The 13,997-nt window shown below is 33.4% G+C and overlaps 1 protein-coding gene across 1 annotated transcript in view; it reads right to left on the bottom strand.

The window, feature by feature from the left end:
- LOC130239944 (serologically defined colon cancer antigen 8 homolog) overlaps positions 1–13,997 on the bottom strand; it is a 130,114-nt gene that overhangs the window by 46,031 nt on the left and 70,086 nt on the right. The window contains 1 exon segment of the mRNA XM_056471329.1: positions 242–368. Within this exon segment, the coding sequence (XP_056327304.1) occupies positions 242–368 (127 nt within the window).

The raw sequence follows: 13,997 nt of genomic DNA, 5'->3' as shown, positions 1-13,997 counted from the left end.
TGGTTTATTTAGTTTAGTTTTTATTCTATATATATATATATATATATTTCCTTTATTTGCTATATGCTAATGTCACATTAAAATGTACTGTAGAAGGCAATACCCAACCTTGGATGCGTGTGTTAAATGTGGAGACGGATGGAGCTTGCAGATCTTACAGATGCACAAACATTCTACAGCAGAATCATGAAGCATCAAACAGCCTCTTAAAGGCATGAGTGTGTGTTTAAGAGAGACTGACCTGGCTTTTCAGGCTGTGCAGGTCTTCAGTGAGCTGCTGACGCTCCTGCATGAGCTGCTTCTGTCTGCTGAGGAGCTGCAGCACCTGCTGAGAGCTGGCCTGACAGTGCTGGTCCAGCTGCTGCAGTCTGACAAACACACACATAGAGAGACAGCTGAAACAAATGGACACTTCACCACTCTGAAGATTCACAAATCTTTTCTCAGCCTGGGTGTTTCTCAACAGCATGATATTTGACAGAATTTGTCAGAGGTTCTAGAGGAAATCTGCTTGAGAAGGGGTCAATTTTAAAAGGTGAACGTTTAACAGATTATTACTAAGTCTGAGGGTTTTGGGGTCCTAGAGAAGTTGACGCACTGACATTTGTGATTTTTCAGTTTCTTAAAAATATCTCAATGACTGAAGTTTGATGAAATTCTATACATGTGGTTAGTTAAAATACAATAATAATGAAAACAAGTTTAAAAAAATGTAATTATTAAAAAAAGACGCACTGAAATGAGTCTGTAAATGTATTTTTACAATGCTGTTGTCTACAGTTTTTAATGGCAAAATGATGAACCTCTGACTCACATTGAACAGTTTATTTAACTTCTGTGAGACACTTTGTTACAAGTGTTTGCAAAGAACAGTCAATGCCATCAATATTAATGGTGATTATTGGACAGTCCTCCCAAAAGAGAATGCCATTAGTTAGACTTTTATTGTCATTGTTGTCTTATCACTAAACATACAGTATATGCTTTTTCTTTTACAGCACAAAGTATAAACAAACTAAATTTGATAGTGTCTAATGTGCGCTTAAAATCAAAAAATCTGTCCAAAAGTCATGAGTGACAAAATCTTGATGTTCCCATAATTGAATAGCTTTTGATCCCCTCAAACACATGCTTGTTTTTTTTCTGACTTTGGAACAATAGCTGTTTCCATCCAAAAGATGCCATTTAGATTTATACGCAAACTGGAATATTACATAAATCATTTGCAAATAAAGCACTGTCGTCACTTTTTGTGAATATGCTGCAGTAGGAGAAGATGTGTCCCTTTTTTCTTATATAAGAAATGACTTGCACCTCAGAAGACAAAATGCAATGAACAAGCAGTGGCTTTTGTATGTGTGAGACCACTCTTTGTGAGCGCAGACACTCAAGACAGTTCTGGAGGTAATAATATCGAACCATTTTTTTTATAATTATTTTTTAGGGGGTTTTCACCTTTAATTTGGATAGGACAATGGAGGTTACAGACAGGAAAGTATTGGGAGCAGATAGAGGAGAAGGGTCGGTAAAGGACCTCAAGCCAGAAATTTCTCAGGTCACCGTGAGCACCATGGTGCTACAGTATATATCGGCGCACTAAACCATTAGGCTATTGGTGCCGATGAACCACTTTGATAACACATGTTGGCTGAGGCGCTTTAGAATGTCCAAAAACAGTATTTCAGATATTTTACAATACAGTCAGTCTGCTGGTTTGTACAATAATGCTGTATGCAGATGCAAAAAAAGTTTAAAGGGCACTTATTTTACCCCTTTCTCAAGCTTTAAGATACGGATAAGTCTTTTGTGTCTGCAAAGTGTGTCTGTACAGTTTCAGCTAAAAACACCCATTAGATTATTTATTATACCTTTAAGAACTATTATACCTTATTATTATACCTTTTTAATTTTCTGCTCTGAACACACTGTAGCCGTTTTTGTTGCCTGTGGCTTTAATGCTAGTTCTCCCCTGCCCACCATTCCCACGTGCTTGTCAGAGTGTGCCTCAATCTCCTCCTTGGCTGCGTCAGATAAACAGCACAGTGACAGACATAAAGGAAGCAGATCTCACGTAACGTTTGTGAGGAGTACTACAGTAAGAACTTTCCCAATGATTATTTGATGCATTTGTTGTGCAGTTGCAACGATGAGTCACACACAGCGTTGTTACAAAGTTTGTGCACGCACACAGACACACAGCATGAGCATTTAACTTTGCACTGTTTTTGCATGGCAAATATGAGAGGATACACGTTAATATCCACTGCTGTATGGATATGTTATGTTCATGTACAAACGAAACCTGATTTAACATTTAAAAACCCGGAATTGAAGCGTCTTCTTTTATAATTGTAATGACATGCGGCTGTGGTGATAAAGAAGGTAAAATTGCTGTAATTCATTACAAACATGCACTGTTTTAAAGAGTTTTAAACTGATTCTTGATCACATTAGATGATGAATGATGATCACAGAGAGCTGAACAGATCTTTTAATCCCAGTTGCTTTGAGCACGTCCTGTCTTGTTGATATGATTATACGCGTTACTATGGAGACATGTTAATACGCGGCTGTCAATCAAATCGGTGGGCAGGGAAAGCACACTCCTATGTCATGTTGTGGTGGGCCTCAAAATGGGAGGGATTTGGATCCTATTTTAATGTCAGGAAATAAAAAATAAATAAAAGAGACTTTATATCACCCCAGTAAGACTTTGAACACACCATAAATACACACAGTTCTGTCTAAACAGCTTACAAATGATGATTTCCATCATAGGTGTCCTTTAATATATAGGCACACATTTCCAAAATTCAGTTCAAGCTTTTTTTAATGCGATATTCTAAAATCTGCATGCAAAAAGCTAAATGAAACACAGCTAATGTCTGTGGAGCTGTTCAGTTTAGAACTGTTAAAAATCTTTCAGAAGTATGTTTCATCAGTTGAACAATTATTATGTTGTTGAACAGCACTCCAATTTATTGCAACTCATGTACCTCATGTTCATGTGTGTTGACAATTAAACTGTTCAATATGGTTGGAAAATAAATATAATTAAATAAAAGACAAAGGCCAAAAGACAATTATCTAAAATGTAATACCTATGAAGTCGAAGCAGAAGCATACATACATTTAGATTTACAGTTGAAGTCAAAATTATTAGCCCTACTTTGAATTTTTTTTCTTTTTTAAATATTTCCCAAGTGATGTTTAACAGATCAAGGGAATTTTCACAGTATGTTTGATAACATTTTTTCTTCTGGGCAAAGTCTTATTTGTTTTATTTTGGCTAGAATAAAATCAGTTTAAATTTTTCTACAGAACAAACCATCGTTATACAATAACTTGCCTAATAACCCTAACCTGCCTAGTTAACCTAATTACCTTAGTTAAGCCTTTAAATGTCCCTTTAAGCTGTATAGAATTGTCTTGAAAAATATCTAGTCAAATATTATTTACTGTCATCATGGCAAAGATAAAATAAATCAGTTACTAGAAATGAGTTATTAAAACTATTATGTTTAGAAATGTGTCTCTCCGTTAAACAGAAATTGGGAAAAAATAAACAGGGGGGCTAATAATTCTGACAGTATGTAAAAAGGCGAAGCAATATTAAATGAACATTTTTCAAAAAGTCTAAGAGCTACTGTTTAGGTTTTCTACAGTGTTGAATACAGACAGAAAAAAGAGCCTTCAACTTTTCCTGTCCACAACCATCAGAACTCTCTCTCTCTCTCTCTCTCTCTCTCTCTCTCTCTCTCTCTCTCTCTCCCACCCATTTCTGGTAAGTCAGTATGTTTATATCTGTCTTTCATAACTGTCATTCTCTATGATTCCCTAAATCGTGTCTTTTTGGGGTGATCTGCCTGCAATAGACAGCTTGTTCCTGTCCTCCGGCCTCAGTGTCTTTGACCGTCTCGAGCGCTGTTGTTCTTTTGTCTTGTGCTCTTTCATTGCGTTTGTTTCCCGGTGTGATCTGGACAGGGCTGATCTCAGGGCTGTGGTGGGCATCCTGTCCCGTGCTCAGGCCCTGCTGTGTGGGGAACTGGCGCCACTGCTGTTGCCCACCTCCAGAGTCTGGCAGCACTATGACACTGGCCGTAACCTCCTCCACACACACTGCTCGGCTCCAAATGTTCTTCTGTATCAGCGCACACATCCAAACCTTCATCCACCATCCTTCACTAATTCAGCTGCTATTGTTTACCAAAACAAGATATCAACAACAAATAGGAGAATACGAGCAACTTTAGAAGTGAGCTGTAATAACATGCTCATTATGTGTAAAGCAGCTAAAGCTCTGTTAGCGTGCCATCTGTTTTTCTGACACAAGGTTTTAATTTCCTCACAAAGCACACAGGTTTTATTGTCGGAGGCTGATTAATATTAGTTAAAAAAGAAACTAACTAATTCTAATTAGCTCATTTTACTTTCCAAGCAAACAAGTATAAATTATTATTGAATCTAAATTCATAAGACATGATCTTACACCAAATGTAAATCATTAAGGAGGTCATGAATTGAGAACTCGAACTTGGTATGTTGTCTTATAAGAGATATTTGTAGCGTTGAAACATACATTTCAAAGTTTAAAATGTCCTAATAATGAAAGCATGTACGTTATTTGCATATGCTGTACTCCACCTTCAGAGTAAGACTTTAATTAATTCGCTTATTAAATCTGACGTCACATGACGCAGCTTCCAGGTCAGATCAGACTATATGTTGAGGCCCAATAAATAGTACTAATAAACACTTACAATGTGCTGTATTATTTTTAATGATCGGAATTTTTATATCTACACATTTTAGTATCACATGGCCAGAAAGAAATTGATTTGTTTAATAAATTGTTAAAATATTAGTGTCTGTGAGTCCAAAGACTGTAGTGTACACCTGGATTTTTATTAATTTTTTTAAAGAAATTCACTTTAATGCGTGATATGACTAAAAAGTCATAGACGGTTATTATTTTAATTCAAATGAGTAGGCACTTGTAGACACTATAAGTCATGACTTAACAAGTGGATAGTTCTACATCACACCATAGGCCCTGCCCACTGGCATTGAGTCACTTAAAAGAGACCAAATGTGTGTCATTAATTTAAGCATAAATAGTAAAGATCGGTGCTTAATTTGAGCCGTATCTTGTCTTGTTCTAGAAAATGTCAACATTTCAGTATTTATTTTAATTGATCCGGCATTAACTTTTGCGTGGTGAATACTTGCATGTATGTGTGTGTAAGAGAGAGAGAATTTGCATGAGTCCTAGTGAAAAACAGCAAGTAAAGCTGTGTGGATTGTGTGTGAGAGCGCATTTACAATCACTCTTATTGGTCGTGATTATTGTTTTGTGCGCAGTGAGCAGCGGAAATAAATAATGGCATAGTGGCCTACCTAAATAATATTTGTATTTTAAAAATACCAGAGGCAGTCAAGCATATATTATTTTAAAACCACAAGTAAATCTGATATTGAGCCTGATCAAAAGAGATCTTGAGAAGATGAAAGTGCACAAATGGATCGGGAAAGCGGGAGACAGAAGCAAAATGATCTCAAATCAGCCAGAAAACATGATGGAAGAGATAACTGTGGACTCTTCTTGAAGATTGGACTGAGTGAGTCATTTTCACTAGGCACATAATAGTGAACTGAATGTCAGTGGTGTTAGTGAACTGGATATTAATGTTTCATACGATTTACGTTTGTCGTTACATGATTATTTGATTTTTACCCATTGTTGACCCATAACGTTATACTGCACAAAATAATTAAAGACCGTTCAGAAATTTGATGCTCTTTTTTGCACTATTATCATTTCTTGACGTCATGTTCCGGGAAAACTGAAATTGTGTGGTGAAGGTCGGTCACGATAACTTTTATTTCATGGTTTTGTTCTGTAAATTATCCATTTACAAATTAAGCACTGGTAAAGATGCAGGGAAATGACATTTCTGGACTAAAAATGAATTTTTTTAGCATAAATTAGTACACCCCCTTTTAAAAATAATGAATATATTTTAGTGAATATTTCTTAGTGAATATAACAAATAATTCTGGCTCTATTAAATAGTTATATCCATTAAAATAAGAGTTTAATAATGTATCAAATTCAAATAGTTATTGAGAAAAAATAAAAATAATTACAAACTTAAAAGTTACAACTTTTTTTTACATTTCTTTAGATTTTTCCACCTTTAATAAACTTGTATTTAATATATTTAATTTGGGTGTTAATTTTAAGTGTTAGATTAACACCAACCGTGGGTGTGGTACTGACTAATCGTAGTAATGTGTATGCACAAATATGTTATTGTAAAGCATCCTACAGTAAATATTAATTTAAAAGAGAGATCTGTGAGGGGTTACACATTTATGCTAAGCAATGCTGTTGAAAATTTTAAATCAAACAATCAAACAATGTAAATAATATAAAGCAGCAACTGGTTTTCCCATTAATAATGACTTTATTCTTATATTATTCATATAAAATGACTATATTAAAATGAATTCTGAAAGATCATGTGATACTGAAGACTGAAAATAACCAGTGCTCACACGTTTTCCATCAAACTCATCATAATATCATCCGCAGCTTATGAATCTAATATTAGACTATTTTCCAAGAAGTCATCAAATAAAAGGATTACAGAAGAACTCATGGAACGATTCCTGCTCTATTCCTTCCTCTTTGTGAGTGTCAGTGTGCTGAATGAGCTTGTTCCGTCCACTGGAATCAGTATCAATATAACGTCAGACATGACTGAGTGAAGCTCTTTAGGCATTGTGTAATTCAGCGGTTAATTCCTTCACCTCACACACACACACACACACCATCTGCAGCACCTTTGCACCTCTGGAGACAGACATGCTGCATTATTAACCTATTACACAAGCACACAACCCTTAATCAGCCAATGTCAAACGTCTCTAAATCTCCCCCTTATTTACATCCTGTAAAGACACACAGAGAAAAGTCTCAAATCCGTCCAGTACACATGACTTGTGCCCTTGTTCTGGCCTGCGCTAGTTTGTATCTGACTCCCATAAACTGTCCTCAAGAATACAAAAAGAGAGAAAACTCCTGTAGTTATCTCTGAAGCTGGACTCACAACGGGAGTCTGATTAAATTAGAAGGCCGTCCAGCAGCTAAGGCTGCAAATCCAATAACCTCCCTCCATTTACTGGCACGCAACTTAATTAGGTTTTTAATACAGCTTAGTGCATGGAGCTGGGCTGAGCTGGCCCGGCCTGGACACTGCTGCCTCTGCCCGCGACCGAGAGCTGGAGAAGAGCTTCCCCGCTGACCCTGGAGAAAGAACACCATCTGCTGGCTCTCAGGCTAACTGAAGCCAGAGCCGCACAGACACCCATAACCCCACCACTGATGACACTTTCACACACTCAAAAGCCAAGATGGAGGTTAGTTGGAGAATTTTGGATATATTGTTTTTAAGGAAATGTTTGTATGCTAATCATGGGAATACATTTAATGCAAATATTAAAATTATATAACAATAACACCAACTGTATTACAAGTTGCGGGTGTCCAATAAGAAGTTGATGCTGAACTATTTTATTTTTCTAAAAATGCATTATATACCAATTAGAAAAACTTGTCAATAAGTTGATTGCTTAAACACAAAATTGACTAAACTCTCCTCGCCCACCCCCATTACATGTGTATTAACTCATCAGGTCTACATTCATTTGATACTGATTTTATATAAAGCATACAGAAAAAAAATCTTACTGATAAGTTTTTTCATTTAAAATATAAGCATGTAGGACTTTTTAAATATATGTACAATTTTTCCATTTATTCTTTCTGACAAATCTGATAATTATCAATGGTCAAAACAGTTGCATTCCTTATTAAAACTGGGATATTTTTTCAGAAGTGTTTGATAATTTTAAAGTTTAAATGCATTTTCTTTTGCATGAAATCTATTTACTGTCACTAATATTTAATGCACCCTTGCTGCATGATAGCATTAATTATTATTATTTATCTATTTATTTATTTATTACCAAAATAAATATTAAAAAAAATAAATAAATAAATATATATGTATTTTTTTTGTAAAAATAAATAAATAGATAAATAATAATACATATTACTATATATATATATATATATATATATATATATATATATATATATATATATATATATATATATATATATATATATATTTTATTTTATTTTTTTTTGTAATATGTGTGTGTGAGTTCATTGCAGTGAAATAAATTGTGGTAAATTCTGCTTTAATCCTCATCTAAAATACCGCCTTTCGGTCTATGAGTAAATCAATTTTCTGTTATAAAAAGAAACAAACACTTTATAATTCCTCTTAATTTCTCTCAATTTACGATTTATAGTTGTGATTGAGTAAAATGTAAAATTTGTTTTATTTTGTAAACAATTTTTTTGTGCATAAAAGAACAAAACGTGTTTTCAGACCAGCTTCTTTTTAGACCCCATAATACCAATGTTTTACAATACTCTTCATTCAACATCTACATAAAAACATCATTTGCAGGTTAACTGTTTTTATATAGTAAACTTCAACTGTTAAAGTTATTAGTAATTAGTTAAAATTATTAGTAACTAATAAAGTTAATGTAACCAATAATCTTAAATTGATTGTATTGCAATAACGTGCAACTATTGTCAAGCTGCTTTGAAACAATAACTATTGTGAAAAGTGCGATACAAAAAAACTTGAATTGAATTTAAAAGAGTTAAGAAATCAATATTTGGGGGAATAACCTTGATTATCAATCACAACAACTGAGAACACTGTTATTCTGAACAGTTGTCATTGTCTAAAATAATTTTATGAATAAATAAATCATAATAATTAAAAAATAACTTTTATAACAAATAATAAATACAGTTTTTATTTAAAATTTGCAAGAAAGGTTATCAGATACAGTAGTTATAGAATAAAACAAATATTAACATTTTACTCAAACCCATACCTAATAAATTCACAGAAACCGAGAACTTTCAAGTCTCTTAATTTCTCCAAAAGATGTACACACACAAATAAATGTATACTTTTCCTCCAAAAATCTTGTCTGACATATTTAAATCGAGAGTATGAATAATTATATATAAAGTAGCTGTTCTGGAATGGTCTGCGGGTGACAATGCGCTCTGTGTGTTAGTATAATAAACAGTGTGAGTGGCCTGCAGTGCTGCCACCTGTACAGCCAGTCTCAATGCTGATGGACTGGACTGAAGTTCCTCTGCTCGTCTGGCCTGCTGTGGCCTCAGGGTGTGTGATTTTTCTGAGCGATGTTCAGTGCTTAGCATCTGTTTAGCGTTGGCAAAATGAATTGGCAAGAATCACAGAATAATACGTTCTGAGCTCTTGCAAACATTCAAAAATTAAAATTATCTTAATCTTTACCACAAACAAGGACAAAAACGCTTGTTTTTCCCCTGTATAAAATAATGTATCCTGCGAAATGAAACATCTGTTGAAACAAAAATGAAACAAACAAAAAAATCTGTCATATTCAGAATAAGAATCCTTACATGGCATTTAAAAAGACTATATTTAAGGATCACAGTGCAGCCCCAAAAAATGAATTAAATTCTAATTTTATATGTTTATACTTTGCCGCTAACTGCATATACAGTTGAAGTAAGAAATATTAGCCCCCATGATTTATTAGCTCGCCCCCATTTATTTTGTTCCCTAATTTTTGTTAAACAGAGAGAAGATTTTTTTCAACACATTTCTAAACATAATAGTTTAATAACTCATTTCTAATAACTGATTTATTTTATCTTTGCCATGATGACAGTAAATAATATTTGACTAGATATTTTTCAAGACACTTCTATACAGCTTAAAGTGACATTTAAAGGCTTAACTAGGTTAATTAGGTTAACTAGGCAGGATCGGGTAATTAGGCAAGTTACTGTATAACGATGGCTTGTTTTGTAGACTATTGAAAAAAATATATAGCTTAAAGGGGCTAATAATTTTGACCTTAAAATGGAATTAATAAAAATTAAAAAATGCTTTTATTCTAGCTGAAATAAAATAAATAAGGACTTTCTCCAGAGGAAAAAAAATATTACTAGACATACTGTGAAAATTTCCTTGCTCTGTTAAACATCATTTGGGTCAAAAAGAAAAAAAAAAATACAAAGGCGGGCTAATAATTCTGACATCAACTGTACATGCATCGGTCACTTTGTGTAACACTGGTCTGCTAGTTGCCTCATAATACCTCCCTGTATATTATTAAGACACTGTCACTTTATCATATTTACAAGCTTTTTGCATGATATACTCTTTTGCATCTGTAACTGTATTGTTTACAAATTTTTATTTTTGCTTATATTTTTAGATTATATGATGTGTGTAATTGTATTTATATTAATTTCTTTTTAAAATTTAACTTTTTGTATTAATACCATATGTTAGGCACCTTGGGTAAAGCAATTTCGATTCTCTGTGCTGTATGTCCTGTACATGTGGTTGACTTGACAATAAAGCAGACTTTGACTTTGATATGACTAGTTTATAAATCAGAATAAGCATGTTGTATTTTTGCATAAACACAGTTGATGTTAGTGATGTTTAACAGAGCACAGAAATGTTTCATAGTTTTGTCCTATTATATTTATCTTCTAAAGAAAGCTTGGCTGAAAATACTATTTTTATATATGTTAAGATCAATATTATTATATATTAAGATTTTTTAGTTTTTTTGATTGACCATCTTTATGTTGCACTTTAATGTAAATCCTAGTATCTTGCAAAATTACAAGTAAAATATTATGTACTGTCAGCAAGGCAAAGAAAAAAAAGTGATTATAAACGTTTTAACTATTATGTTTAAAAATGTTGAAAACAGCACTTGGGAAACATTTGAAAAAGAATACATATTTACAGGAAGGCTTATAATTTTGTCTTCAACTGTATAAATGTTAAACTTAATGACAGTGGAACATCTTTTCATCCATTCATAGCCTACTATTGTATTTAATAATTTAGTTTTTTACATATAGCATTGCATTAATTTGCATAGATGTTTTATAGTTTATAAAATGAACGCCTCCTTTTGGTGCAGAGTTATCAAGCAAAATTCAAGTAGGCTAAATCATTGGATTTGCTTGTAGGCTATTTTAAAAATAGATCTTTAATAAGAACTATTACTATAACTGTAATTATTACTGGAAGATAGTTGGTTTGTTGGTTGTATATGCTGTACGATTTTTTTTAATTGGAGCATTCTATAGCCGTCCCCAGCCTTACACCAGGTTCACATGTCTGTTGTTAGGCTACGGGCTATGAAGCCCGGATGACATATAGACAAAATCATGGGCACGATTTAGAATAGTTCTCTTTAAGCTACAGTACATATTATGACTTCAATAAAAAAATCCTTTTACAATCTATTCAATTTGAATTTTGTGTGTTCTTTTGTTCAGGCTTAAATGACATGAAGTTATTTCTTTCGTTTCATAGTTTTAGTAGGAATAATCGAGGAACAAATTATTCGATTTCATAATTAATTATTAAAGTAGAACATTCATTAAAACAAGGATATCCGTTAATAAGACGTGGCCGTGGAAGCAAATTTGTATTTCAAATTATGTTCAGAGCTCCGTAGTTTAAAATAAGCTAACAGTCAGTTAAACTATATAAGATAACACACACAGCTGTCTAAATAAATAGGCTATAAAATACATAGTTGATCACTTAAAATATTATTAAAATATTACTGAAAGAAAAAAAGCACAAGAAAGAATTCTGCTTTGAAACAACAACTTATTTTATTGATGTGCTTTAATTTTAGACAGTTATTTAAGATTTTTTAGTTAGAAAGAAAATTGAATTACAGGCGAACTTGAGTATAATGTTAACGGAGCGCTTGCTTTGGGTGGTTAGCAACTGAGTGGAGCACATGACCAGCGTCACACCACTCAGGTCTGCTCACATGCTCTAGCTGCTACAGTATATCAGTTCAGTATGATCACGGTTACATAACTGCCCCTGCTGGTCGTGTCTTTCTTATGTTAGACCATTTTGTGCTGTGCCGCGCAGTACTGCAGCATTGCGTGTGGTCTCGTTCATTCACTCGCGCATTCTCAGTAGCCACATCTGTATATTTTATGGACATATTTATTCATTTTCCCAAAAGATATTGAAACATGAAAATATACACATGTATTTAATTTGCTTTGCCTGCATAAAATCACTTTTGCCAATTTCATTTTAATTTAAAATGGAGACGCAAACAAACAAATAAATAAATATGAATTAATACCCTTTAAAATCCAAGAAAAATCCCTGGCAGCCATTTCCTTTGCAAAGTCTATGTGTGAAAATGGTTTCCAAACAGTGCAGCTACACAAATAAAAGCATTTATCTATTTTAGGATATTCTGATTAGAAGTGAGCTCCTAAAAAAAACGCAACAATAACGCTTACTTAGTCCAGCATATCAGAACAAATGAGGCAGGTTTAGTTTCTTCAATGCACAAACAAACCAATAGGAGAAAGATCTCAACAAATGGAACGACAAATCACTAAATCCAGTGAATTTACCAGGCTCCCATCAGCAGCATGCTGGGGATAGTGGCTAGAAGGGGTGCGCGAAGCTTGGAGGAAGGATAAGCAGTATAGAATATATGCAATCTGTCTTGGCTTGCCTGGCATTGAAGACGCAGTCAGTTCAGTCCCTCACTCACTCTTCCCTAAACCTTCCTGTTCTGCCAAAAACACACACACAAACACAACACTGACCGCAGGCCTTTCAAATCACACAACTAACCTGTCAAACTAACCAGTGACTATCATGATCTCTCCTTCATCTGTTTATGAGTTTGAATCATGTGCTAATTTTTAAGCTAAATGAGCCAAACATTAAAATATCTAATGAATATTCAGATATACAGTAAAACAATGACATTGCAATTACTAAATCACATTTTTTTACTCTAACTATTTTTATTATTATTTTAATAAATTTTCTTTCAAATTTAAATCATTATGTTTAGTATACATCTTACATTATTATAATTTTAATTAACTAAATAAATCTGTATACAGTAAATTTATCTCTCAAGAATAGCATGCATGACTAATGTACTTCCAGTATTTTTAAGAATTGACACTTTAATACGGTGGCCGATAGTGCTTAACATGCTGCAATTTAAGAAAGCACATGCAATTACAAAAACACACCAGCAAAATAAGAAAAGATCTTCATCGCTTTGACAGCACACATGCTGCAAATCATCACAACGCATGCACATAAAATGCGCTGCATTTTCTCACAACGTAAACTATTTACGAAAACGCACTGTATTTTCTCACAACACAATGGAAATATTTCAAGTGGACCCAAAATTGTGACGGATAACGCTGTGCCATGACTATTACTTAGTGAAATTGTAGGTGATCTTTTTATTTCCTTTTTTTTTTGTCTGTATGTTTAACAAGACCATACATAGTAGTATACAATACAAATTACAGACTGTCTTAATTTTCCCACTATCCCCTCAAAATAAAATAAATAAAATTTATGAATTACAAACAAACATATCCTCTGAGGGATACGAAAAGAATTTTAAAAAATTACAAAAAATGAAAAAAAAATTCTTAAAAAATAAAAGAAAATAACATATTTTTTGAAAAGTTAAAGGAGTCAATATTTCCTCTTTCCAATTATTTACTGTGTATTAGAGCTGATACCAACTGAACAGGGTAAGGCTTTGATATAGTCTAAAGTAGGTGATCTTTGAAAGGTGAGTTTTTTGTTTGTTTATTTAAACATCCTGATTCCCTTGTCTTTTGTATTTTAATAGCCTAAATAACCATAACCTAAATAGCCGGGTCTGTCACGTTTTAGTGTGCCCTTGAAACATTTCTATTGCGTTCACTGCTATTTGAAAGTGTTGTAAGAAAGTGCAGGCGTTTCCGTAAGTTGTTTGCATTGTAATTAGTTTGTGTTGTGAGAAAATGC

This window comes from Danio aesculapii, chromosome 13, assembly GCF_903798145.1.
Source record: "Danio aesculapii chromosome 13, fDanAes4.1, whole genome shotgun sequence".
In the NCBI taxonomy this organism is placed as follows: Eukaryota; Metazoa; Chordata; class Actinopteri; order Cypriniformes; family Danionidae; genus Danio; species Danio aesculapii.
The sequence above is the reverse complement of the archived record's forward strand: the minus strand, read 5'-3'. Positions and strand labels throughout refer to the sequence as shown.